The sequence below is a fragment of the Podarcis cretensis genome (assembly GCF_951804945.1).
Source record: "Podarcis cretensis genome assembly, chromosome: 15".
Taxonomy (NCBI): domain Eukaryota; kingdom Metazoa; phylum Chordata; class Lepidosauria; order Squamata; family Lacertidae; genus Podarcis; species Podarcis cretensis.
This window is the reverse complement of record NC_137185.1, coordinates 8569411-8594790: the sequence shown is the minus strand read 5'-3', so window position 1 is coordinate 8594790 and position 25380 is coordinate 8569411. Positions and strand designations below refer to the sequence as shown.

Below are 25380 nucleotides of genomic sequence, written 5' to 3'. Positions count from 1 at the left end.
CGAACTGAGAAACAGCCATCCTTCGAAATTCAGCCCTCTCTGACGTCTGCGACGCATTTCTCCAGCCAACCGACGCGTGCAAATATTCACATGGAAAATGTGGATAAAAATTACGTACAGAGCTGTATATAAGGGAAACCTGCTTTGCATAAACACATACATTGGGCAAAACTGCCTACAAAAATAATGTGTGTATCCAGGGGAATTTGCATTATTATTACTGCTACTGCTAATAATGATAAGTGTACCATAGTGGTTAAGAGCGTCGGGATCAAGAGCAAGAAGGCCCAGGGTTAAATCCGCACTCGGCCCCGAAGTCACTGCCTCTCAACAACAGGGTTGTTGTGGGGATTAAATGAGGAGGGGGAGAACCACGTACGGTACACCCTTCTTGTGCTCCTTGGAGAAACAGCGAGACATAAAAGCAATCCATAAAACAAATATTGCTCATCCTTCACTCTGAGGTTCCAGGGCAAACCACAACAACTTAGAAGCAGCTTAAAGCAAATCGCAATGCCAAGAGCGTGGAATTGCAAGCTCACGTGGAGCCAAACTCAAGATCGGAAAGAATGAGAAGCTGAAAACGACAGATCTGCCCACCCCGTATCCTAAGGGTGCCTGACCATGTGCCCCCAAACTATTTCAGCCAATGTTCCATCCCATGCGTGAAACTGCAGAGCAAGAGAGAGACAGAGAGAAACAGCCGGACAAAGTCCACTCGCAACTGGCATTGCAAAGACAGACACGTATTGATCCCAGGGCCCCGCTCATTCCGCCCCACCCTGGCCGGGCCGCCTCATTTGCTGATCTCTCCCGGAGGGGGGGGCGCCAATCAAGAAGAGGGGAGATGGCAGAGGCTATTTTTAGCCTGTCACAAGGCTTTTGCAGCCTATCTGCGATGACCTTCCCTCTGACACACACACACACACACACAAAACGCCGCCATGCACTCAACTCCTGCTGCTGCGTATATCCCAAATCTTAATACAGACCACATATCCCAATCTTAATGCAGACCATTGCCTGGGAGAGACCAGGAACACGGGGGCAGTCGGGGGGGGGGGGGAGAAGGCAGGGAAGAAGAGCACCCACGCAAACAGCTCTGCCAACCTCTCCCGCTCTTCATTTAGAAAAAGTGTTTGGCAGAAAACAGGAAGTCGCTGCGATCGACTCCCCTCCATTAGGAGACGCCGAGAGTGTATTTAAGAGCTGCGAGCGCTTAGCGGCCACACACCCAGCATGCACCATCTGCTGCTCCCTTGAAACGTGCATATATATATATATATATATATATATATATATATGCACACAACTGTTGCCTAACCAAGCTGAAAGACATTTGCTGGCCTAGGAAGAGAAGCTGGAGGGGGCAGGCCAGGGAGAGAGGCAAAGAGGTTGCACTCTGATGTGCAGCGGGCCTCCAGAGACAAGACCCTGTTTTTAAAGGAGGACCTGAAGGCCTTGTGCAACACATAGGCAGACCCTCCAAGCGCCCCTGATTTAGAGAATCCGTTCCAGTTTCTGATTTGATCCCTGAACGCCCCACTTTTCCTTAAAAAGGTAAAGGGACCCCTGACCATTAGGTCCAGTCGTGACCGACTCTGGGGTTGTGGCGCTCATCTCGCTTTAGTGGCTGAAGAAGCCGGCGTACAGCTTCCGGGTCATTAGGCCAGCATGACTAAGCCGCTTCTGGCAAACCAGAGCAGCACACGGAAACGGCGTTTACCTTCCCGCCGGAGCGGTACCTATTTATCTAATTGCACTTTTACATGCTTTCGAACTGCTAGGTTGGCAGGAGCAGGGACCGAGCAACGGGAGCTCACCCCATCGCGGGGATTTGAACCTTTTCCTTAAGATGTCCCTATTTTCATTAGAGAAATGTTGGGAGCAGGGTACAGAGCTATCTGACCCCCGAGTCATCTGTATGGGGGGAGAGTTTTTTTAAAAAGTTTAATGTTTTATTATGTTTTTATATATGTTGGAAACTGCCCAGAGTGGCTGGGGCAACCCAGTAAGATGTGTGGGGTATAAATAGTAAAATTATCATTATGGAACGGGGCGGCCCTATTTTTATCAGAGAAATGTTGGAGGGTATGCAGAGGGTTAATAAACAGCGCAGGAAAACTTTCTATGGGGAACAGCTTCCGTTCATTGGCTTCACATACACAGACTAGCCTCTCCAGTGCAGAGTGGCTTATTTAAGTCCCCATCCGAGCAATACATTTAAAGCAGTATCTGGCACTTTACAGACAGTCACGGCTCCCCCCCCCCCAAAGGAATCCTGAGAACTGTAGTTTGACGGGGTGCTCAGATTAGAGAGGGGGCCCACTGAGCTACAACTCCCTTTGCTGAACTATAATTCCCAGAGTGGCTTAATAGTCTATCCCTCTTCCTCCCAGGGAATTCCAGGAATTGTACCTCTGTGGGCAGAATAAGGGTCTCCTAGCAACTCTCAGCAACCTTAACAATCTGCACTTCCCAGGACCCTCTGGGGCAGCCTTTCTCAACCTGTGGGTCCCCAGATGTTGTTGAACTACAACTCCCATCACCCCTAGCTAGCAAGGCCAGAGCTCAGGGATGATGGGAGTTGTAACCCAACAACATCTGGGGACCCACAGGTTGAGAACCGCTGCGAGTCTGGGGGAAACCATGATTCTTTAAAGGGGCTTTGATACTGCTTTAAAACGATATTGTGCAGACAGGGCTGTGGAAGGCTAGATGAGAAAGGATTTTGTTTTCTTTAGGTGTGCATCGTTTTCCTCTGTGCCTTGTTTTCCACACTATTTCTACAACTGTTCCTTGTTTGCATTGTCTGTTTATTTGATTAAAAGTTAAATTAAATTATTGCAATTTTTTGTGATGGAGAGGAAGGGCCATGGCACAAGGTCCTAGTATCTTAGCTGTGACTTCTGCATTGCAACAGTTTGTACTAGATGACCTTTGGGGTACTTTCCAACTCTTCAGTTTTGTGATTCTGTTGTGGTTTAACATGAGTTAAGTCAGCCCTGCAATGCAGTCCAGTGTAGTTATCCAGTCTCTTGGGGGCGGGGAAGCGAGTGAAGTGTTTGTGTGTTTAGGGTGGCTATCTACACTGTACCAAAAAAACCCAAAAAAATTCTTTCTCTCTTTGCAGGAAGAAAAACAAACCCGCCTCTGGTCACATGAGACCCATAAATTTAGCCCAGAGGTGTGAGCATTTCCCCACAAATTAAAGAGGGGGGAGAGAGTTTCCCTTCCTCTCTGTACCTCTCACTTGGGCCAAACCCTGAAATTGAGAAGTTATTTATTATGTTGTCCAATAGCACCTTAACAGCCTTCAAACCCTGTGGCATTCGTGTGCCAAATGGGAAGCCAGGGAAGCTAAACTCTCATTGTTCTCTAGAGGAAGTGCTCTCTCGACAAAGGAGACCTCAAGAGGACCACGTGACCTGAGGTTACAGTGGCTGGAGGAGGAACAAATAATATTCTGGTTTAGTCCGCGAAGGTTGCAGACAGGCAGCTCTGGTCAGGTACGAAGGGGGACCAGGACTAGATCTGAAACGGGACATCGTCCACCCTACTGTCTCCAAGATACGTTGCAGGAGCAGGGAGAGTTAATCAGTTGTGGGGGACTGGCTGGACGAAGAGGATGGTACGAAAGAGCCCCATGCGCTACAGCACAACAAAACCTGGGAAAAGTTTGAAAGCGTGGAAAAGATCGTTGTATGAAAAGTTGCAGGTTTGAAAAGCAGGAAGTTACAGCAAATGTGCTGATTTAGAAACCTCTGCAGGCACAAACAGTAGGGAAAGAAGGGGGTCGTTCATAACCACCCTAACACTACCTGAGCACAAGTCAACATGAATGCACAAAATAAAAAAGGCATTTTGGAGTGGGCCTTCTGACTTTCTAACCAGGCGGCCCAGAGTGATGGATTTAAATATATATATAGATTTATAGATTTTTCAAAATACAATCTAAGTGAAAAAGAGAAAAAAGGAAAAAGACAGTACATTTCAATAAATTCATCAAATAGTTTCTTTTAGTCAACTTCCATCCTTCCATGGTTTCCTCAGTTTATCTATTTCTGCTGCATATTCTGCTTTTTCTAATCATTCTCACCTAATTTTCTCATTGCAATTTTTAACAGCTTACTCCAAACCGGCTAGCGTTTTTAACATTGTTACAATGATTTAGTAAATAATCTAACAAATAATTTCCAATCCTCTTTGATGGTTGTCTCTTTTTTGTTCTCTAATTTTACTTGTGAAACTCCCTGATTCTAAATACTCCATCCATTTCATCTGCCACTCTTCTGTCCAGCTTTGGAGGTGCCAGTGTAACTCCTTCCTAAGGGCACAAGGAAGCCAAGGTACACCTCTCTATGTACGTCAAGGATGGTTCATCAGCACTTGCTTTTAACACAGGACAGAGTTTTTCTCCACTTAAAAATTGCGGGAGAGAAGCAGCCTTTGTTGGCCTCTAGCAGACAAGAGTCTAACTCAACGTTTGGAGCTGGTGAGACAAATTCATGGAGGATGAAGCTATCAATGGCTACTGGCCAGATGGCTCTCCACTGTGAGAGACAGTACATCTCCGAATACCAGTTTCCAGGAATTGCAGGCTTGCAGGCTTTCATTGAGAGAACAGATGAATATTAAGAAAAGTGAATAAGATGGATTATAATTGGAAATTGTTTTAGTTTAATAATGATATTGGAAAGCTGTTACTTTCAACTACAAGGAAACTCAGAAGGGAGGGACTAGAGGAAGTCAACCAAGATGTTTAAAAGGTTGGATTTGTAAAGAATTAAGTTTGTTGTTATTGTTTATCTGTTTATTGTTCCTTTTTTCTTTTTTTTGTTCATTGACGTATTTTTCTTTTTTTCTGTTTTTGTGTGTCATTCTGCTTTGTGGTTTTTGTTATAATTGTGGAAAATCTAATAAAACTTTTTTTAAAAAAAGAGAACAGACGGGTCTTTGACCAGGTTCTTCTTATGACTCAAGGTGCTTAAGATCCGCCCCAAATAGTTCTGCAGAAGTGCCAGTCAACCTTCAACATATGTCAATGCCCTGCTTACACCCTCACTTTTAATGCCTCCTTCAGGGGCCAAACGAGACATGATCTTCACAAACGTGCAATCGCAACAACCACTATCAACCAGCAGCCCCTGCTACCATGGCTATTGGCAAAGGATGATGGGAGTTGTAGTCCATGTCTGGAGAGAACCACATTGGCTATCCATCGTCTCTGGAGCAGCTTGCAAGGCCAAAACACGTTTCTTATTGGGTTCCAAGAGCATTTGGTCTTTTTGCATCCTAATCTGAACTATGGGAAGGTAGCCTCTTTCAGAACATCTTTGTTGCAACCGAACAGCATGTAAAAAGACACTCAAAGGAAGTTATAAAAGCAACTAGCGTAGGAGAGTTTGCATGCATTCACATGAATAACATTTGTCCCATAACATTAGGAGGGCCACAGGTTCCTCACTCATCCCTGAACTAAAAGCTTTGTTGCATTTTCATTCTTGCATAACCCAAGAGAGAGAGAGAAATGTAACCCACATTTGGCTCGGCAGGAAAGTCAGGAATTTACACAAACACACACACACAGAGAGAGAGAGAGTTTCTAACATAATTGAGCCAACTCATACCCTAAAAAAAATATGCCAGTGCAACCTCAAATGGGCAGCGCCATTCCAAGGAACACGGTCACTGAAACCACATCCTTCCTTCCTCACCGCCCCTCCACCCCGTTCCAAGCCCCTCCTCAGGCCAGCACATCCAGCAGCAGCCGTCTCATCTGCAAACTCTCCACCAAGTTCAAAGCCAGCAAATTCAGTTGCTAGTACAACTCGCAGCCCCGACCAGTGCCGAGTTTGTAAGTCCCTGGAGAGAACTCCAAAGCCACAAGGCTGTTTACGGCACTTACATACACCCAGTAAACTGGCAAAAAGTGAAAACGCAGAGCAGTTCCAACGCACGCAAGGGCCTCGGCTCAGCAGCAGAGAATCTGTTTTGCAGGCAGAATGTCCCAGGTTCAATCCCCAAAGACATGTCCAGGTAGAAGCAGAAGAGTTTGGATTTGATATCCCGCTTTATCACTACCCGAAGGAGTCTCAAAGCGGCTAACATTCTCTTTTCCCTTCCTCCCCCACAACAAACACTCTGTGAGGTGAGTGGGGCTGAGAGACTTCAGAGAAGTATGACTAGCCCAAGGTCACCCAGCAGCTGCATGTGAAGGAGCGGGGAATCGAACCCGGTTCCCCAGATTACGAGTCCACTGCTCTTAACCACTACACCACACTGGCTCTCTGGTAGGGCCTGGGAGAGGCCCTGCTGTCTGAAACCCTGGTGAACCACTGCCAATCAGTGCAGACAATACTGAACTAGATGGACCAATGTTCTGCCTTGGTATTAAGGTAGCTTCCTACACTCCTATGTTGCAGGGAAAGCACAAAGGAGAAGGACTTCAACATGAAATAGCAAGGTTTTTGTGCTGGGTTTAGCAAGAACGCCTTGAAGATGCCAGCCTCTGCCCACCAAAGTTGGTGCCATCAGGATTGTGTGTTCACAGACAACCTCCGTGTTTCGTATTGGTTACAGAACAAACAACAAAAGCAACCCATGCCAGTTCTAGCGCCCAAGGATGAATGAGATTCAAAATGGCACCTACCTCCTGCTGATTCAGAATGCACATAGTTCAACGTGAAATGACCCTGCCACTCTGGCCATCATAACCTTTGCATTTCAAAGAGTTTACTGTCCTATGAAGTCTGGATCCAGTCCATTAAGTCTGGGAGATTCTCACCCCAGGGCTGTCTCTGGCATTCACCAGGCCTCGGCTCTGCATATTTAAGATGTTACCACCTCCCTCATCGGCACCAGAGGATTACCAAAGTCCCAGAAGTGAAGATGGACCATGTCTCAACGTTGACCAGTTTTTAATGGCAGATGTCAAGCAGTTGTAAGATAAATCCAGTACAGTGCAGAAGAGCTCAGTGGTAGAACACATGCTCTGCATGTAGAAGGTCTCAGGTTCCATCTCCAGCACCCCCAAGTCATGCCCCTGCCTGAAACTCTGCACTCCTAGTCAGTGCAGACAACCCTGAGCTAGCAGAGCCAACGGCTCTGTCTGTATACGACAGCTTTTTATATTCCTATGGCAAATTAATGGAAGGAGAGATGCCCGCTTCCTTCTTTGGTTGACCACAAACTCCCACTCCATTTTTACCACATGTGAACACCCACTTGTCAAGAGTAGGCCCAATTTCATTGGGACATAGGGTGCTACCTTATATTGAATCAGACCATGGATTCATCCAGCTGAACATTGTCTGTCTGAGAGGTGGGAAACCCAAAAATCTCCAGATATTGCTGGACTCCCAACTCCCCTCAACCCCAGCCAGCATGGCCAAGGATCTGTGATGGTGGGAGTTGCAGTTTGGGAGAAACCAGGCTCCACATTCCTGATCTAAGCTGACTGGGAACCGCTCTCCAGGGATTCAAGGAAAAGCTCCTTCCCAGCCTTACCTGGAGATTCTGAGGACTGAACTCCAGGCTACCCTAAATCTGCCAACAGAAGAATTGCCTGCAAAGCTATTTCATCCTGAGTCCAGCAGCTCTGGCCAAGTTCTGATCAAGTTATGGAGATTCTGCCTATGACTTCACATCCAGGAGAAGGAAATTGAGTCTTCCACAGCAGAGTCGCAAGAGCAAACATGAAAAACCAGATGTTGTGACTCCCATCAGCCCCCAACATGCTGACTAGGGACAATAGGAGGCCAAAAACATCCTGAGGGCCGCAGGTACAACTCTGGCCATGTTACGGAGACACTGATTATTGCCTACATCTCAAGGAATATTCAAAATATTTCCCACTTTCCTGGTTTGCCGAATAACAACTTTTTGAAGACAGGGCCGAGCCAAGACATTTTGTGGGTCAGGAAAGGGCAAAATGGCACCCCGACCCCACCCCCACACCCCAATTGTAAAGTATGAAGCTGGCCAGATTGTCAGCTGACTCTTGCTTCAACACTGGAGACAAGACAACGTCCTCTACCACAACCTGAAGACACCTGGCTAGCTTGGGGGCTGTCCAGGTCAGGCTTCGTGCATATGGATGTGCATAGGAATTTTTCCAGATGTCAGGAGGGGAGTGCAAAAGACCGAAAGGGGGGAAAAGGGGTGTTTCTCAACAAAAAAACAAAAAAGAACAACTATCTGACTTTTAGAAGACGTCTGAAGGCAGCCCTGTTTAGGGAAGTTTTTAATGCTTGATGTTTTATTGCTATTATTATTATTATTATTCTGTTGGGAGCCACCCAGAGTGGCTGGGGAAACCCAGCCAGATGGGCGGGGTATAAATAATAGATTCTTATTCTTCTTCTCCTCATCATAGGTGCTTGACAAACAAAACTTCAACCCGCTCCTTGCCTCCCAGCATCAGATGCCCAAGGTGACTGCCTCAGCCTACCTAATGGGCAGTCCAGCCCCGTTTGAAGGCCAAAGCCTGTTTCGTTGGCTGCACCATCCAGCTCCTCAAGGCTCACACACTGACATCATCATTGTTTTCAGCTACTGGAGAGCCAACGGCTGGAGTTTCCTGTTGCTTGCTGAAATAGCATCTCACTTTCCCCTGCTCTGCCTTCCTCATTCTGTGGAAGCAACGCAGATGCCAAGGTCACCCACTGCAAAGGAAGAAGAGGCCTTTGGGGTCAGAGTCAGATGTTTTCTCCATTCGTTTGTCGCAAAATCTCTCCCGATCTTTGCGTTTTCTGCATTTCTGGGGAAGCCCAAGGTTTCTCAGAAACATCTGCTTGACAACCACAGGGGGAGCGATTGTCAGGAAATTTGGTTTGCTCGTTCACAAGAGAACTGTGCATTTTCAGTTGGAAACTTCCTAGATCATCCTATGATTTGTGGTGGAGGGGGAAAGGGGCTCACATAAAAACCACCTGTTGGTTTTGGTTGTTGGTCGTTTCATTTTATTATGTCTTTTAAAGCATTTCTAAGCCGCTTCCTGTTTAAAAAAATCCCTTTAAGCTGTATACAAAGATGCAACCAACGAAACAAAACACAATGGGTTATAACCACATTTAGCTCTTCTCACAATAGACCCATTGAACCTAATAGGCGCTGCTGAGTTAGAGCCATTCATTTCATTGAGTGTACCTGGAATCACAGAATTATTATTTTTTAATCATTTATCAGTTCAGAAAACGGATTCAGAAATTACAGAGTCCAATCTTATGGGTTAGGAAAAGCCTAGGAAAAATATTATATAGTATCTGGAGGATATGTGGTTTGCTGGGGGGGGAAGTGGCAAATACAAATATGTATAAATTAAAAGTAAATAACTAGGGAAGAAGTCGGGAGGGGGGAGGCATGTATAGCTGAATCAATCTTTTCTTTGGGGTGTAACACTCCAGGCTACAGACTGGCAGGAGAGGGCCCTGGATGTTGTGATGTTCCTCTAAGACAGGCATCCCCAAACTAGGCCCTCCAGAAGTTTTTGGACTACAATTCCCATCATCCCTGACCAATGGTCCTGTTAGCTACGGATGATGGGAGTTGTAGTTCCAAAACATCTGGAGGGCTGAGTTTGGGGCTGGCTGCTCTAAGAGGAAGAAATTTCTAGGGGAGAGAAGCCAATGTGGTGGCCTAGTGGCCAGAGTGTTGGACTAAGACCTGGGAGGGCGGGGTTTAAATCAGCCATTAAGCTCATTGGATGTGACCTTGGGCCAATCAACTCACTCTCAGTCTAACCTACCTCACAGGGTTGTTGTGAGGATAAAAGGGAGAGGAGAACGATGCATGCTGCCCTGAGCACCTCGGAGGAAAGGTAGGGTTATAAATCAATTTAGCATTTCTCTCTAGCCTCATTCGCACGCACCTCCGTGTGCCAGAATGCCCTTGCATGCTTTTAAATTCCTCCGATGGAGCTCGAGAAACTGCCAAGCCAGCCAAAGTTTCTTTCTACCATTTGATTCTGCCTCTTGCATAAACCGCCCACCATGCACATCCTCCAAGATGTACACGAGACATTTGAGGATGAGGCTGGTGCTTCGTTGTTAATAATAATAATAAAAATAATAATAATTAAAATTTTATTTATATCCCGCCCTCCCCAGCCAAAGCTGGGCTTAGAGTGGCTAACAACAGTAAAATAATACAGCATTCTAAAATCAATTCATTATAAAATCAGTTCAAATCAAATTGATGGCAACCACTGGGCTAGAGTTCTGTGAAGAATTACCAAAGGAGGGGGTCAGGCTGTGCCTTGGCCAAAAGCCTGGTGGAACAGCTCTGTCTTGCAGGCCCTGCGGAAAGATATCAAGTCCTGCAGGGCCCTAGTCTCTTGTGACAGAGCGTTCCACTAGATCGGAGCCACAGCCGAAAAAGCCCTGGCTCTGGTTGAGGCCAGCCTAACCTCTCTGTGGTCCAGGACCTCCAAGGTGTTTTTGTTTGAAGACCATAAGGTCCTCCGTGGGACATACCAGGAGAGGCGGTCCCATAGGTACAAGGGTCCTAGGCCATATAGGGCTTTAAAGGTTACAACCTGATCCTGTACTCCACCGGGAGCCAGTGCAGCTGGTATAGCACTGGGTGAATGTGATCCCGCAGCGAGGACCCCATTCTCGGAGCGTCCCAGTTCCCAGCCACCCCTCCAACCAGCTTTCACCACCTACCTAGGCACAGTTCACGACAAAAAATCATCTGCCCCAGCAAAAAGCCACAAACTTCATAATTCGCAGGAACAACTTGGAAGAGGAAACCAGGGAGTGTTGGTTATCCCAGATCAACCAACCAGCCCAAACGAAAGGTTCTCGGCCCCAACTTGCAAGAAACCTTCAACAGGAGGGCAGGGGGCAACTGGAAAAGTCTGGTCAGCTGTTTCCATGTGCAGCGGTTCCACACAAGCCCCCATCAATGCACCAGAGAAAAAGAGGCCATCTGAACCTGGAACAGCTTCTGGGGCCCAGGGCCCTGGCAGACCCCACAGACGCCTGCTTTCATCTCCCCACTGTTCCCCAGGCCTATCCAACAATGGCAGCCATGTCTAGGAAGCCTCCAACCAGTCTACAGTTCCTGCTGTGCCCCTCAGTACAGGCGACAACCCACTGACGCACGACTGGGCTGAACCCGGAAGTGACTTCGGAAAGGGCAAAAACAGCCTTGAAAGAGCCCAGAGAGGGAAAAAATGGCATGAAAAGGCAAGCTGCCTCTTGACATAACCCTCATGGCTGGTAGCCACTGGTTGCTTCATCCTCCATGAATTCATCTAATCCTCTTTTAAAGCCATCCAAGATGGCGGCTGTCATTGCCTCCTGCACGAGAGCCAGTTCCATGCACCACATAGGAAGGGACCACGAGAGTCATCTAGTCTAACCCCCTGAAATCCAGGATTATTTTTTTGCCCAATGTGGGTCTCGAACACTCTGATATACCTGAATTATCAACTGACTGAATCGTCCTTGCTGTCGTTCTCCTGTGGAAACTTTTAGTGATCCTTTTGAGAAGAGCAGCCATGGCAAATCCAGCTACATTTTTACATATGGAGGACAGAATCTGAGCGACAGCATCACAGTAACAATACTATAGGGGATAAACATCTAAAATGTTTTTCTCCAGTCCTATATATAAAAAAAGTCCTATATAAGTTAGGAACTAAGGACCTGGGGCTTTATCAAAAGGGTCATGAAATCTAAACTGGCTCTAGGTGAGATCTTTACATAATACACACAGCTTTTTACCAGTAGATACGTAGGCCATATTTTAGCTCACCCCGATGTCCTCCAGATATTTGGAACCAGCGTTCGAAATTCGCCAGGAACATTTTGCACCTGGCTATCGTCCACGTGCGACCAGGTGAAGATGCCCAGGCACCAGGATGGCACCCGACTTCTCCACCATCTGGAGGTGCATGCCCAGAATTTGCCTGTTTTCACACACTAACAACACATCTTGTCGAATTCTGTTATATTTTATCTGCACAATGGTTATGAATTTCAGGAACCAAAAAGTTGTATTGAAAAAGATGACTTTAAAGCCATCTGGCCCCAAAATCTGGCATTCCATTTTGGAGACCGTAACCCTGGTTTAAGGAGCCATTTGGGGCCTAGCTTATATACCGTATTTTTTGCACCATAACACTCACTTTTTTCCTCCTTGAAAGTAAGGGGAAATGTCTGTGCGTGTTATGGAGGGTATACCTACGGGTGGCATGCCTACGGATTTTCCTCCTCTAAAAACTACGTGTGTGTTATGGTCGGGTGCGTGTTACAGAGCGAAAAATACGGTATCTGAGTTTCTAACACTGTTTGGAACGACAGCCCTCATCAGCCCCAGCTAGATCACAATGGGTTCCCCCATTCTGGCCCTAAGCCATGAAGAGCTTGAAAAGGTCAAAGGGAAGGGGAGGTGGCTCAGTGGGTACAGCACCTGCGTTGCCTGAGAAAGGCCCCTGGTTCAATGTACAATGGCATCTTCCAAGGTGGCCTGGGAGAGACTCCCAGCCTGTAATCTTGGGAGTGCTGCTGAAAGCCAGTGCAGACAATACAGAGCTAAATGAACCGACAGACTGGCTCGGTATTATAAGGCGGCACCTGAAGTTCTGAAAGCCAAAAACGTACGGCGTAAGATTTCATGGGCTAGGAGTCCGGTTTCATCAGATTCACTCAGTTGTTATCCTCCGTTGCCAAAGACACACAGGGGGAAAGGGATGGAAAAATGGTAGTAAACAGTCAGGTCACAGGGGAGGCAGGAAATGCAAGAGGCAGGAGTGCTCAGGCATTTGTGCACAAACGCACACAGAGACCCAGCCCTGCACCCGGCAGCCTCATGGGTCGCCAAGTGCTCAGTCTCCAGCCTTACTTATGCATTTGTTTGTTTAAAAGCATTTATATATCATGGAATATTTCCCAAAAAAAACCAACCCTCTATGTGGCATGTACTCTAAAAACAAACAATATATCCTTAAAGTGTAAGCTCAAACCAGCAGAAAAGCAGTATTTTTAAAAAAACAAAAACCATGCATCTATTTTGGCCAGTGACTGTACAGGTTTTCTTACAATCAAGCAGAATTTACAGTGGAACCTCAGGTTACGTACTGTACTCCTTACAAACGCTTCGGGTAAGAAGCTTTGCTAACCGGAAGTAGTTGCTCCCGGTAGTGAACTTTTCCCCGGGATGCGAGCGGAAGTTGTGCGCCGGTGGCACAGTGGCAGCGGGAGGCCCCATTAGTGAAAGCGCGCCTCAGGTTAAGAATGGTTTCGGGTTAAGAACGGACCACCGGAACGAATTACAGTGGTACCTCTGGTTACATACTTAATTCGTTCCAGAGGTCTGTTCTTAAACTGAAACTGTTCTTAACCTGAAGCCCCACTTTAGCTAATGGGGCTTCCTGCTGCCGCTGTGCCGCTGGAGCACAATTTCTGTTCTCATCCTGAAGCAAAGTTTTTAAGCCGAGGTAATATTTCTGGGTTAGCGGAGTCTGTAACCTGAAGCATATGTAACCCGAGGTACCACTGTATTTCTGGGTTAGCGGAGTCTGTAACCTGAAGCGTATGTAACCCGAGGTACCACTGTAAGTTCGTAACTGGAGTTACCACTGTTTTTGCAAAATAAATATATCAAGGCGAATGAAAATTTTCTGGGATAGCTCAGTGCGGAGAGCATGAGACCCTTAATCTCAGGGTCGTGGGTTTGAATCCCATGTGGGGCAAAAGATTCCTGCACTGCAGGGGTTGGCCCCTTCCAACTCTACAATTCTAGGAAAACAAATTCAGAAGAGTCAAACATGTAAAAACAGACTCCAAGCAATGAGTTAGCTACCATCCTCCAATTCTATATTCTCTGGTGGGGAATTAATCTAATTGGCTCCACCACAGCCAGCCCAATAAGCAGTGTTAGGCACTCACTGAGGCCTGCACTGCCATTGCCAATTTCTGGAGCCTCTTCCGCCATCTTGCTCCTCCTCTGACTTGCTATGGCTGCCTGTCCGCCTTTCCTCTTTCAGCAAGGGAGCAAGGGCCCAGAGTGAGGACATGAAACAGATTCCTCTATTTGCCTCTGGACTGTGCTCAAGGAAAGAAGGCAAGTGTCTGGGCAGCAGTAGCAGCAGCAATAGGGGGGAGAAAGTGGGGAAACTGCAAGGCATCTAATCCAAGCCCACCCCCCAAATCTGGGCCTCATATTGATGGAATTCCTGGAATTAACTAGGCCTCATAGCATTGGAATCCAAAAATAGTACACAATCAAAGGGTATCAGCGGAGGGGATGTTGATCCATAATAAACAGAGGTGGAGACACTTTGGCCCTCCAGATGTTGATAAAACTCCTGTCAACCACAGCCCAGAATAGGCAATGGGGAGGAATGATGGGAGTTGTAGTCCAGCAATATCTGGAGGGGAACATGCTCCCCACAGAAGCAGCTGTCACTACAGGGATAGCCAGAGTGATGCAAGCCAGATGTTGGACTACAACTCCCATCATCCCTCCCCATTGGCCATGTTTGCTGGGGCTCAGCAGGGTTGGAGTCCAAGAGCATCTGAAGAGTCACAGGATCCCCATCCCTGTGTTACTAGAAAATATGCACACCCTCTTAAGGCTAAATGCCATATTGGGCAGTATTAGAAACGCAGTTAGACAGTGGTACCTCGGGTTAAGAACTAAAATCCTTCTGGAAGTCCGTTCTTAACCTGAAACTGTTCTTAACCTGAGGTACCACTTTAGCTAATGGGGCCCCCCACCACCGCCGCACAATTTCTGTTCTCATCCCGAAGCAAAGTTCTTAACCCAAGGTACTATTTCTGGGTTAGCGAAGTCTGTAACCTGAAGCGTCTATAACCTGAGGTACCACTGTATAAGCAAATTGCTAAATGGCACCTTGAAGCTAGGTTACGGTCACCACAACAGAATGTCAAGGCACCTTTTTCCCCCTGATGGGATTTATCATTATTATTATTACTACATTTTATTACTATTATTACATTTCTATACCACTTTATATTTTAAATAACAAATCTCAAAGCGGTTTGCAACGCCTTAAACATCAAAGAAAACAATCCAGAAAGAAAACCAAATTCAAACTTCAAGGAAAATTATTTCAGATCAGATCCTTCTCTAAGTGACATTTTGCTTCCCCCAGTCACCAACCTGTCACCCAGAAATCTTCACGTGGTCACTATTGGATCTGCATCAGTCGTAAAACGCGCCTGGCTAATTTCTATCTCTGATAGCAGGCATGGGTTACAAGCCCCGCTCCCAAAAAACAAGTTAAGGAATTTGCCAATAGCATTGAAGCCACCTGAGAACGCACCCAGTTGCTCCCAGATATTACCAGTCAGAGCAAATCCATCTTGCGTGGAAGAGCCGTAGCTCAGCAGAGCTGGGAAAGTCTGCTGGTCTGAAACACTGGAGAGCCTCTGCTAGTCATTTCAAAACATACTAAGCTAAGATAGGCTCAATGGGCTGAGTTGGCAAGAGGCAGCTGCTAGCCCTCCAACACAGCTGCAGAGCTGCTTCAAGGCGTTCTATCCAATCTGCTCGATTTGGGGCAGCAGAGCAAGGTTTGCCCTCCGCCCTCAGTTCAGCAGTGCCATCCCTGCTTTGAGAAGCCGAGGGGGGAGCCCCCCCACACAATAGATTGAACAGGAGCCGCCCCCCAAAATGCAGAAAGACAGGCTTGCCACGTTTTGAAGGAAACCAAAATGAAGCAGAGCCGGTTGCCACATTACGAGTCCCCACCCCATACGCCCATTAAAGTCCAGAGGCTAAAATGTCTCCAGTGCCCCCAGAGTCTTCTACCTGAAATGAGCCGTTTATTTTATCTTTTTTAATCCAAAGAGGAAGCAGTCGTACCGTTGCGTTCCATAGCTAGTTCAGCAGAAATTAAATACCACCCAAGATTGCCGGGCAAAGTGGCTTACATATGCACCATTATGTCTGAAAAGCACCCACACCTCTCAGAGAATCCTGGGAACTGGGGTTTGTTCTGGGTTCTGGGAATTGTAGCTCTGTGGGAGTAAGCTGCAGTTCCCAGGATTCTTCCCAGGGGGGGGTGCTAGACGCAAAAGCCCCCTTTACAGGGGGAATGTGCTTTAAATGTATGGTATGTATGTGGAATCCTAGAATTGTAGAGGCGGGAGGGAGCCCCTGCAATATAGCCACTATCTCCAGCTGTGCTGCCAAATTCCAGGCCAGTCGGCAGGGTAGGTAAGCCTGGGGGGGGGGCATGTGCAGAAGGGGTGGTTTTACTTTACTAAAAGACACACGGCTTGAGAGACAGGTTGCCTGCGTTCAACGCACATCCATAGGACATATCATTCTGTCCTTCCTCTGGAACGTTGCTGAATGGAAAAAATGCATGATGGCAGCTAAAAGGGGAGCAGGTTTTCTCTGTCTCACCATGTTCCCCTTCAGCACCACCCCAGAAGAAAAATCCTACTGCAAGCGCATGTCCTCTCCAGCAAAACGGGGCGGTGGGGTGGGATGGGGGGAAGGAAAAGAAGAGAACAGAAGGACAGGCCCAAGGAATCCTAAACAAACACCATTGTATAAGGCAGCCAGACAGCGCCCCTCCCCTCTGAAAAAGCAAGTGTTGCAACAAGGCAGTCATCAACCTCCGCCCCCCCCCCCACACTGCACAGTGCAGACATCACTTCCTTTTCTGTGTGTGGGGTTAGCACACACCGACACACACCTTTTCCTGGAAAATTAACCATTGCTGCTTCTTCTTCTTTTTTTTTTTAAAAGAAGCTTTTAAGCATGTTTAGGATGTTGGCAGTGAATTTTTCCAACCTGCAGCAATGGTTTTATTGATTAGAACGGGGCAAATTACTGATGGGTTAAGATTGGGGTTTTTTGTTGTTTTCACGGTTTCGTAAAGCACGACTTTTGTGTCAGAGCAAAAAACCCACCACCACCACCAATAATAAAATCCTTAACCGTGCAGTCGCAATACATATCTTCTCTGAAGCAAAGTCCCCAAGGAGTTGGATGGGACTTACTCCCAGGTAAGTGTGCAGAGCATTGCAGTTTTAGTAAATAAAAGCATTCACTGAGGGGAAGGGCACTGTTTCTTTAGCAAACAGTGTACTGCTGCAAGGAAAGATCTCACGGTTGCAGGAGCGATCTGTCCTCAAGGCTGCAAACATATACAGTACAGCTTTCCCCCTGTGAAATGGGTATTTGACAGTGCCCAACAACAGGTTGGTTTGTCTTCTCAGTTTCAAAATACGCCCCTGGTAGGTAGCCCCAAAAGCTTAGGGACTGCTTATTATAGATACACACTTACCTGGGAGTCAGTTCCATTGAACTCAGCGAGGCCAACTCCCAAGCAGACATGCATACAGGCTTGCACCGAGAGGACAGATTATTTTTATTCTGCCAATGTAATCACTACTGGGGGGGGAAATGCATGGGGAAATAGAAAGGTATAGCTTTTCAATTTTTGTTTTTGTTTTTATTTTTAATCGCAAGTGGCCATGCTGGTCCCATTACAAAAAGGAGGAAAATCCAAGAAACCGCAATACCTAATCCTAGTAATAATAATAATAAACGCAGTGCCCAGCAAGAAGAGTGCATGCGGCGTACATATTTATAATAATAAAGGCTATTATTTATTATTAAATGCAATATACCTATCAGTAACAAGGATAAATAAGAGGGTTGTCTCCCTAAGGGAGGGGATTGCGCCTCCAGCTCAGGAAAGGGACCCAGAGATTCTTTGTGACAATTGTCCGCGCATATCGGTGGGAGAGAGGAAATCAAAGGCGCGCGCGCGCAACCCACACCCAGCCACCCCCCAAAAATTAATTAATTCCCGCGGAAGCTAGCTGCGGGGGGGGGGGGGGCGGGAGGAAAGCGAGGAGATGGTAGAGGACCCCCTGGGGAACTGGCACCAAGGCAACCCTCCGCGTACCTCCAAAGTGCGGATCTCTTGCTGGGTGAGGTCGTTGGAAGCGGCGCATTTGGTGCGGAGCCCCTGCAGGCTGGACAGGGAGATGTCGATGAGGTCCTGGAGCTGGCCGCATTGCTGCAGCGCGCAGCCGGCCCGGCCGGGGCGTCCGGAGGCCAGGCCGTCCGGGGGGGCTCGGCCGCTGCGCCCTCCTCCTCCTCCTCCGGCCCCCGCTGCCCCTGCCGTCCGGCCCGCGGCGCACTCTTTCTTCTCCACCATCCTCTCGGCTCCTCTCCGCGCGGCAGACGCTCTATCCATTCCTCGGCATCGGGGAGGCGGGGGAGGGGCTGGCGCGGCGACTCTCGGAGGGAGGGCAGGCGAGGGCCGGGGAAGCGGGTCGAGGGCCGGGCCGGAGCTAGACCTTCCGCCGCCGCTGCCCGATCAAGCCCCGACGACGTTGGGCAGAATGAATTGCCTTTCCAATTGCATGCACTAATTATTATTTTTTTTTAAATGATAGTAATCAATGCAAAAGGGACCCAAAGTGCATCTCTCCCCCACAAAAAAAGAAAGAAAACTGAAAATGAGTTTATTTCCCCCTAGGGAGCGAGGAGAAAAGGGCGGCAGAAGAAGGTGGGTGGCGGCGATGCGGGGTCAGTCGCAGCAGCAGCAGCCGCGCTGCAAACTAGCGCTCTCCTCTTCTGAGCTTCGCTTTCCAGCCAGCTTTGAATATCAGCTGGGGTCCAGGTCACGGCTGTCGAGGAGGATGCTGGGAGTTGTAGTCCTGCGGTGTTGTTTTGGTTGGGAGCCGGAGGGCGGGGAGAGAGGGCGCTTCCCCGGCTGCTCGCGGTCTTGCAGGCGCGCGCAAAAGCAGGACGGCAGCCAAGACAATGCTGCGAGGTTGCTGCTTTTAAAACAATGCTAAGAAAGTGAGGAGGAATTAAAGAACCTTTTAATGAGGGTGAAAGAGGAGAACGCAAAATATGGTTTGAAGCTCAACATCAAAAAAACGAAGATCATGGCCACTGGTCCCATCTCCTCCTGGCAAATAGAAGGGGAAGAAATGGAGGCAGTGACAGATTTTACTTTCTTGGGCTCCCTGATCACTGCAGATGGTGACAGCAGTCACGAAATTAAAAGACGCCTGCTTCTTGGGAGAAAAGCAATGACAAACCTAGACAGCATCTTAAAAAGCGGAGACATCACCTTGCCAACAAAGGTCCGTACAGCGGTACCTCGGGTTAAGTACTTAATTCGTTCCGGAGGTCTGTTCTTAACCTGAAACTGTTCTTAACCTGAAGCACCACTTTAGCTAATGGGGCCTCCTGCTGCTGCTGCGCCACTGGAGCACAATTTCTGTTCTCATCCTGAAGCAAAGTTTCTGAGTTAGCGGAGTCTGTAACCTGAAGTGTATGTAACCTCCAACACTTTGGCCACCTCATGAGAAGAGAAGACTCCCTGGAAAAGACCTGATGTTGGGAAAGATGGAGGGCACAAGGAGAAGGGGACCACAGAGGACGAGATGGTTGGACAGTGTTCTTGAAGCTACCAGCATGAGTTTGACCAAACTGCGGGAGGCAGGGGAAGACAGGAGTGCCTGGCGTGCTCTGGTCCATGGAGTCACGAAGAGTCGGACACGACTAAACAACAACAACAACAACAAACCTTTTAGTATTGCTGGGAAGGTTAGTGGCTGAAAGAGCTGTGAATCAGGAAGTCCCTCGTTCAGATTTCATGCCTGCTGCGAGCTTCGCTATATAGAAGATGGCTTTATTCCAGCCTCAGTCTTCCTATCTGCAAAAGGGTTTAATGGTATCATCATACCTTACAGGGCTGTTGTTAAGCATTACAGCTATAGATAATATGCGTGTGAAGTGCTTTGGACGCCTTGAAAGCGCTGTGCAAAGGCGAAGTGATAGTTTGGGTTGGTATTATTGTGTTTGATGATGATGATGAAGGAGTTGGGTGGCAAGCAGATTGCAGGCTTTGGCAGCGTGAGTGTGGAGGGGTGCTGGGGTGCACCACCTGTGGAACTCCTGCCTAGGTGTTTTATACCCCTCCAAATTTAAGCAAAACAAAGGAAGGACTAAGACATACTGCAGCTCTTAAGGGAACTATTATCTTGATCCAGTCCAATCCCTTGGCACTATGGGGTTTTACTTTTTTTAATTTATTTTTATTATTTTATTATTTATTATTTATTATTTTTATTATTACCTTTTAATTATCCTCCTGTTTAGGTTTTTCCTCTGTCTTTCTCATTCATTCATTCATTCATTCATTTATATATTGCATTTATGCCCCACCTTTTCTTCTTCCAAGGAGCTCAAGGTGCTATACCTGGTCTGGAATGACTCCAGAGACATTCCTGGCTAATGCCGAAGAGCGCCGTGCTTGCGAGGCGGGCCATCATGCCTTTCTAAAAATTACCTTCCCAACACGTTCCATAAATACATCAGGGCAGCGTGTTTACACTCTGTAAAGAGACGACGAGTGGCCTTTTCACACTTGGCACTTGCATAAACTGACTTCTTTGGCCAACATAAACACTTAAGCGCAGGAGTCGTGTGGGTTCCTCTGAGCACCCTGAGAGGCCTGGTGCTGTTGTGGTCCCAGGTGGGCAGGATGCCCCATGGCAGAATAAGGCAGGAGGGCTCTCTTGCCAACGTGGGCTGTGAAACCCCCCCCCTCGCTGGAACAAGTGGAAGAAAGGAAGTAGGGTGGGGAAGCTCAGGGGTGCAGAACATGTGCTTTGCTGCCCTAGGGCCATGTATGCCCTGTGCATTTAAAGTGCATGGCTTCCTGCAAAGAATTCTGGGAACTGCAGGTTTTTTTTAAGGGTACCAGGAATTGTAGCTCTGTAGGAATAAACCTGTTATGTACTGAGTTGAATAGGATCCAGATTGCAGCAGTCTGATTGGTCCTAGAACAATAGGATTCAGAATGCAGCAGTCTGATTGGTCCACAGGAGCCACCCAATCCAACTCCAGGTGGAAGTGGATCCGCAACCTGATTGGCCTACAGGAGAATCCCGGAACTAGCCAATCATGTGGAGCCCATTGTGTAAATAATGTATATAAAGCAGACATTTCGGGGGAACTTCCATTCTCCCTCACTACTATGAGCTGAATAAAGAGCATGAAATCCACACTCGACTCCGAGTATATTTCAAAACCACAGCTTGAAAGATTTATTTCTTTCGTGGAGGGAGACGTGTTTTAAATGTAAGAGCTTCTCCCCTCCCAATAGGCCAAATTTCCTTAGGGGAAAGGGTTGGGGCTAAACACCTAAATAGGCAGAGCTAAAACACACACCTTGCATTCATACCCATCCTCAGGGGTAGACAATGTTGTGCCTTCCACATGTTGCTGACTGCAACTTCCATCATCCCTAGCAACCAGCCATCCTGGCTGGAGCTGATGGTGATTGTAATCCAACAACATTCAGAGCGGAGTCCTTAGGATCATAGAATTGCACAGTCAGAAGGGGTCCTGAGAACCATCTAGTCCAGCTCCCTCCTTGATCTTGTTCCTCTTCCAGCTGCACTTGTTGTCCACTTTATCTGCCCTCCTCCTCTGGAACATTATATGGCTCCCAGCCATATAATTTGATCTGATCCAATGCTCAGCCGTAGAGCACCCGAAGCATTAAAGAGAGCTGTTGAGCATAGGCAGAGTGCTTTACCCACAAGCGTTTAAGGACTAGGGGGTCAGGCTTCTGAGTCACAGGATGGTGCAACAGCTCAGAGAGGCCGTCAAACCCTTAAAGCTCGCTGGTGGGTGTGTTTGCATTGATTTTTGTGTTCCACTGGGAACATTTGGCTTAATAAATAGCATTTGCCACAGAGCAGGCCACAGTCCTCTTTGATAATGTGCCGAAAGAACAGGCTCGTGTGAGGAAGCGATGTGCTGACTAAACATTCTCTCTCTCCCCCCCCCCCCCAATTTAGCATGAATGTCTACATCCCCACATTCTTCCCCTTGGCTCAAAGGGCCCAGATGGTGTTAGCTGGGAGGGGGCAGGAAAAGAGAAAGAGAGTCAGAGAGAGGCTTTGGGTCCTTGGACGAGGATTAGACAAAAGACAAATGCAGGCCTTTTGCAGACAGAACTGAGAGGAGGAGATGGCAAAGTGGGGAGCCTCTTCTCCTCACAGGGAAAGCCATTGTTCCCTTCAGAAGGAAAAAAAAGAGAGAGGGAGGGAGAGAGAGAGAGAGAGAGAGAGAGAGAGAGAGAGAGACTTTTAACACATGACTGCAACTTTTGAGTGTTGGCTTGGGGACAGTGGATGGAGAAACATTTCCATTCCTCACTCATAAGAACTCCTGGATGCCCAGCGAAGCTGAAGATTGGAAAATTCAGGATTGATAGAAGAGAAAGTGCCAGAGTTCACACCGTGCAGTAGTTAGACGATAAAACTCACTCCCACGGGACGCAGCGGTGCCACCAATTTTAAAGGCTTTCAAAGAGGATTGGGGAAATTCATGGAGTCTTCCATAAAGGTCTGAGCAGTGCTATACATTAGGCCAAACAGACAACGCATTTACCTTTTTTTAAAAAAATAAAAGTGAGGGGTGGAGACGGAGAAACAGTAAAAAGAAAGAAAGAAATTGAAGCACTGTGCAAGTCCCTGGGTCTAACGTTAGGCAGAATTTGGAACTGTGGCCCTTTAAAGTACATTCTTTCTGTCAAAGAATTCTGGGCACTTTAGTTTGCCCCTCGCAGAGTTTACAATTCCCAGCAACTCTTAGCAAGCTACAGTGCCCAGAATTCTTTGTGCTACAAATGTACCTTAAAATTATACGCTGGTACCTCGGGTTACAGACACTTCAGGTTACAGATGCTTCAGGTTACAGACTCCACTAACCCAGAAATAGTGCCTCGGGTTAAGAACTTTGCTTCAGGATGAGAACAGAAATCGCGGCGTGGCAGCAAATGGAGGCCCCATTAGCTAAAGTGGTACTTCAGGTTAATAACAGTTTCAGGTTAAGAACGGACCTCCAGAACGAATTAAGTTTTTAACCCGAGGTACCACTGTAGTGTGTCTGCAGCCAGGGCAAATCCACACTCAATGCACATTTAAAACACATTTCTCCCAAAGAATCCTGGGAACTGTAGTTTAAGGATGTTGGAAATTGTAGCTCTGTGAGGGAGAAAGCACAGTTGAAACAAATCCACTTCTAGAAACAACAACAGGCTTTTTGCAGTTTGGAAAGTTACAGGGAAATGCATTGAAAAGTGTGGGGTGAGCAGATGGCCCAACAGGAAGATGTGTAAATACCCCATAAGTAAATCAGTCTGAATGCTTTCTATACTATAACTGCTCTATAAATAAATCAGAATAGCTGCTGAATAAAAACTGGGCATAGTCTCACCACTGTGTAAGCCTTGCACAAGCAAACCAGAATAAACACGGGCATAAACAGGTGATATGGAGATGCCCTAAATTGCTTGTTGTCTTGCAGAGCAGCTGCATTCGGGTTGAGTTGGATATCGCTGCTGAGATCTTGCGAAGTTTCTCCCTCCCAGTAATACATAATGTTCTTTGTGAAAAAGAAGGAAAGAAAGAAAGAAAGAAATCTATTTAGGAAATAACATGTGGCTTGAGTGCACTTTACGTGGAGCTCGGCAAAACACCCACGATACCTTTCAGCAGAGAGTTACCTTGTGGTGAAATCATAATATTTAACGTGCAATTACTCAACTTGATCTGTTTTAACACAGGTAACGGAAATGCTCCTTTGAGAAGCTTTAGAGCACCGGGATTTGGAGAGCTGGGGCGCTAATTGTTTTCAGAGGAAGAAAGCTTTTTATTATCGATGATTTCCCCTCAAAGGCTGCCTCCCACACACCTATAGAGTACCTTTTTTCGGTCTGTGGTACATAACACCATGAGACAGAGCAGCAGGTCTGGCGACGTGATGTGATTATATGGAGAAATTAGTTGTGAACGGAGATTTAATAATGGGATTTGAACCCAAACCTGCATAGCCTAGCTGCTATGCCCTGGTGGGTCCCCAGCCTTATGCGTGAGACGGACTAATATATTTTCTTGGCTGCCTCTCCTGTGACTGTAACAGCAGCATTTTTATTTACTTTACCATGACAGTAGTATGCTAGAAAGCTGTGTTAGGTCAAGTCAGGCCATTGGTGCATCTCACTTAGTACTGCCTGCACTGACTGGCAGCAGCTCTCCAGGGTTTCAGGCAAGGGCCTTATGTCCTCTGAAATGTGTTCATGGGAGTGGTGTTCTTGGATTGATTCTGTTTTATTACGTGTTTTGTGCTTTCATGTTGTATTTTTATGTCGTTATCCGCCCTCAGATCAAACTTAATCCGTTCCGGAAATCCGTTCCAAAACCAAAGCATTCCAAAACCAAGGCTCGCTTTCCCATAGAAAGTAATGCAAAATGGATTACTCCGTTCCAGACTTTTAAAAACAACCCCTAAAACAGCAATTTAACATGTGTTTGTTACTGTCTAACGAGACCATTGATCCATAAAATGAAAGCAATAAACAATGTACTGCAGTCACACAATCAAATCAATCAGTAGGTGAACTGGGTTCCACACAGTCAAAACAAAAAGAGCCGCGAAAACAAAAGCGCAAAATAAATAGCAAAAACAGACAGACGTCAGCGTAACACTTGAAACGGAAGCGTAACACTCAAAACGGAGCACATTAAGCTTCCGAAAAAGGGTTCGCAAACCGGAACACTTACTTCCGGGTTTGCAGTGTTTGCAGGTTCCAAGTTGTTTGAGTACCAAGGCATTTGAGAACCAAGGTGCCACTGTATACACATTCCATAAATAAAAATAAAACGGGGCCATTGTCTTGACCCAGGAGCCAGGCTCTTCTTAGTCCCTTGTGTATAATCCCAGGCACAGAACAGGCGTTTTGGAAGATGAAGGGACACAGGCAGTTCATTTCTCCATCTGTTTTTGGAAGCTCCAAAACCACCACAAAGGGCAGGGGAAGAAGCATGTTCTGCTCGGCGTCTGTTCCCGCAGTCTGGATTTCATGCTTCGTGTGCAATCTGGGCTTCCTTGGTACAGTACGCGGGGGGGGGGGAGATGCCTCATTAGAGCAAAATAGCTCATTTGCAGCCAACTAGACAGCCTACGTGGGCAGCAGCGCTTTAAAGCCTTTTGTTCGCTCAGGATGGGGCGTGAGTAACTGGGATGGTCACATGGAGTTCCCCGCCACCATCTCCCCCTTCCTCCTCCTCCCCACCCGTTCTGCAAAAAGTTCTAGACAAGCTTTCAAGAAACAGCTGCCATGCAGTCGCAGAGACTTTTGAACTCATATTTGTTTGGAACATTTATACCCTGCTCTTCACCCAGGAAAGGCTACCGCAGCACCTCACGCAGAGCCATAAAAGCTCAGTCTCTGCCCCTCAGGCTTTCAGTAAAGAAGGGCAGGGAACAAAAGGGAAATGGGGCGAGGAAGGAAGAGAAGAGATGGGGGAAAAGGCAAACTCAGACACCACATGATGGATGTCAAGT

General features: G+C 47.2%; 2 protein-coding genes across 3 annotated transcripts in view; both read right to left on the bottom strand.

Moving 5' to 3' along the window:
* Positions 1–18658, bottom strand: part of KSR1 (kinase suppressor of ras 1) — a 113919-nt gene extending 95261 nt beyond the window's left edge. Inside the window, 1 exon segment of the mRNA XM_079955947.1 lies at positions 17903–18658. Coding sequence (XP_079812073.1) covers positions 17903–18196 — 294 coding nt within the window. The 5' untranslated portion in view covers positions 18197–18658.
* EVI2A (ecotropic viral integration site 2A) overlaps positions 1–25380 on the bottom strand; it is a 199145-nt gene that overhangs the window by 7019 nt on the left and 166746 nt on the right. The window lies entirely within an intron of this gene.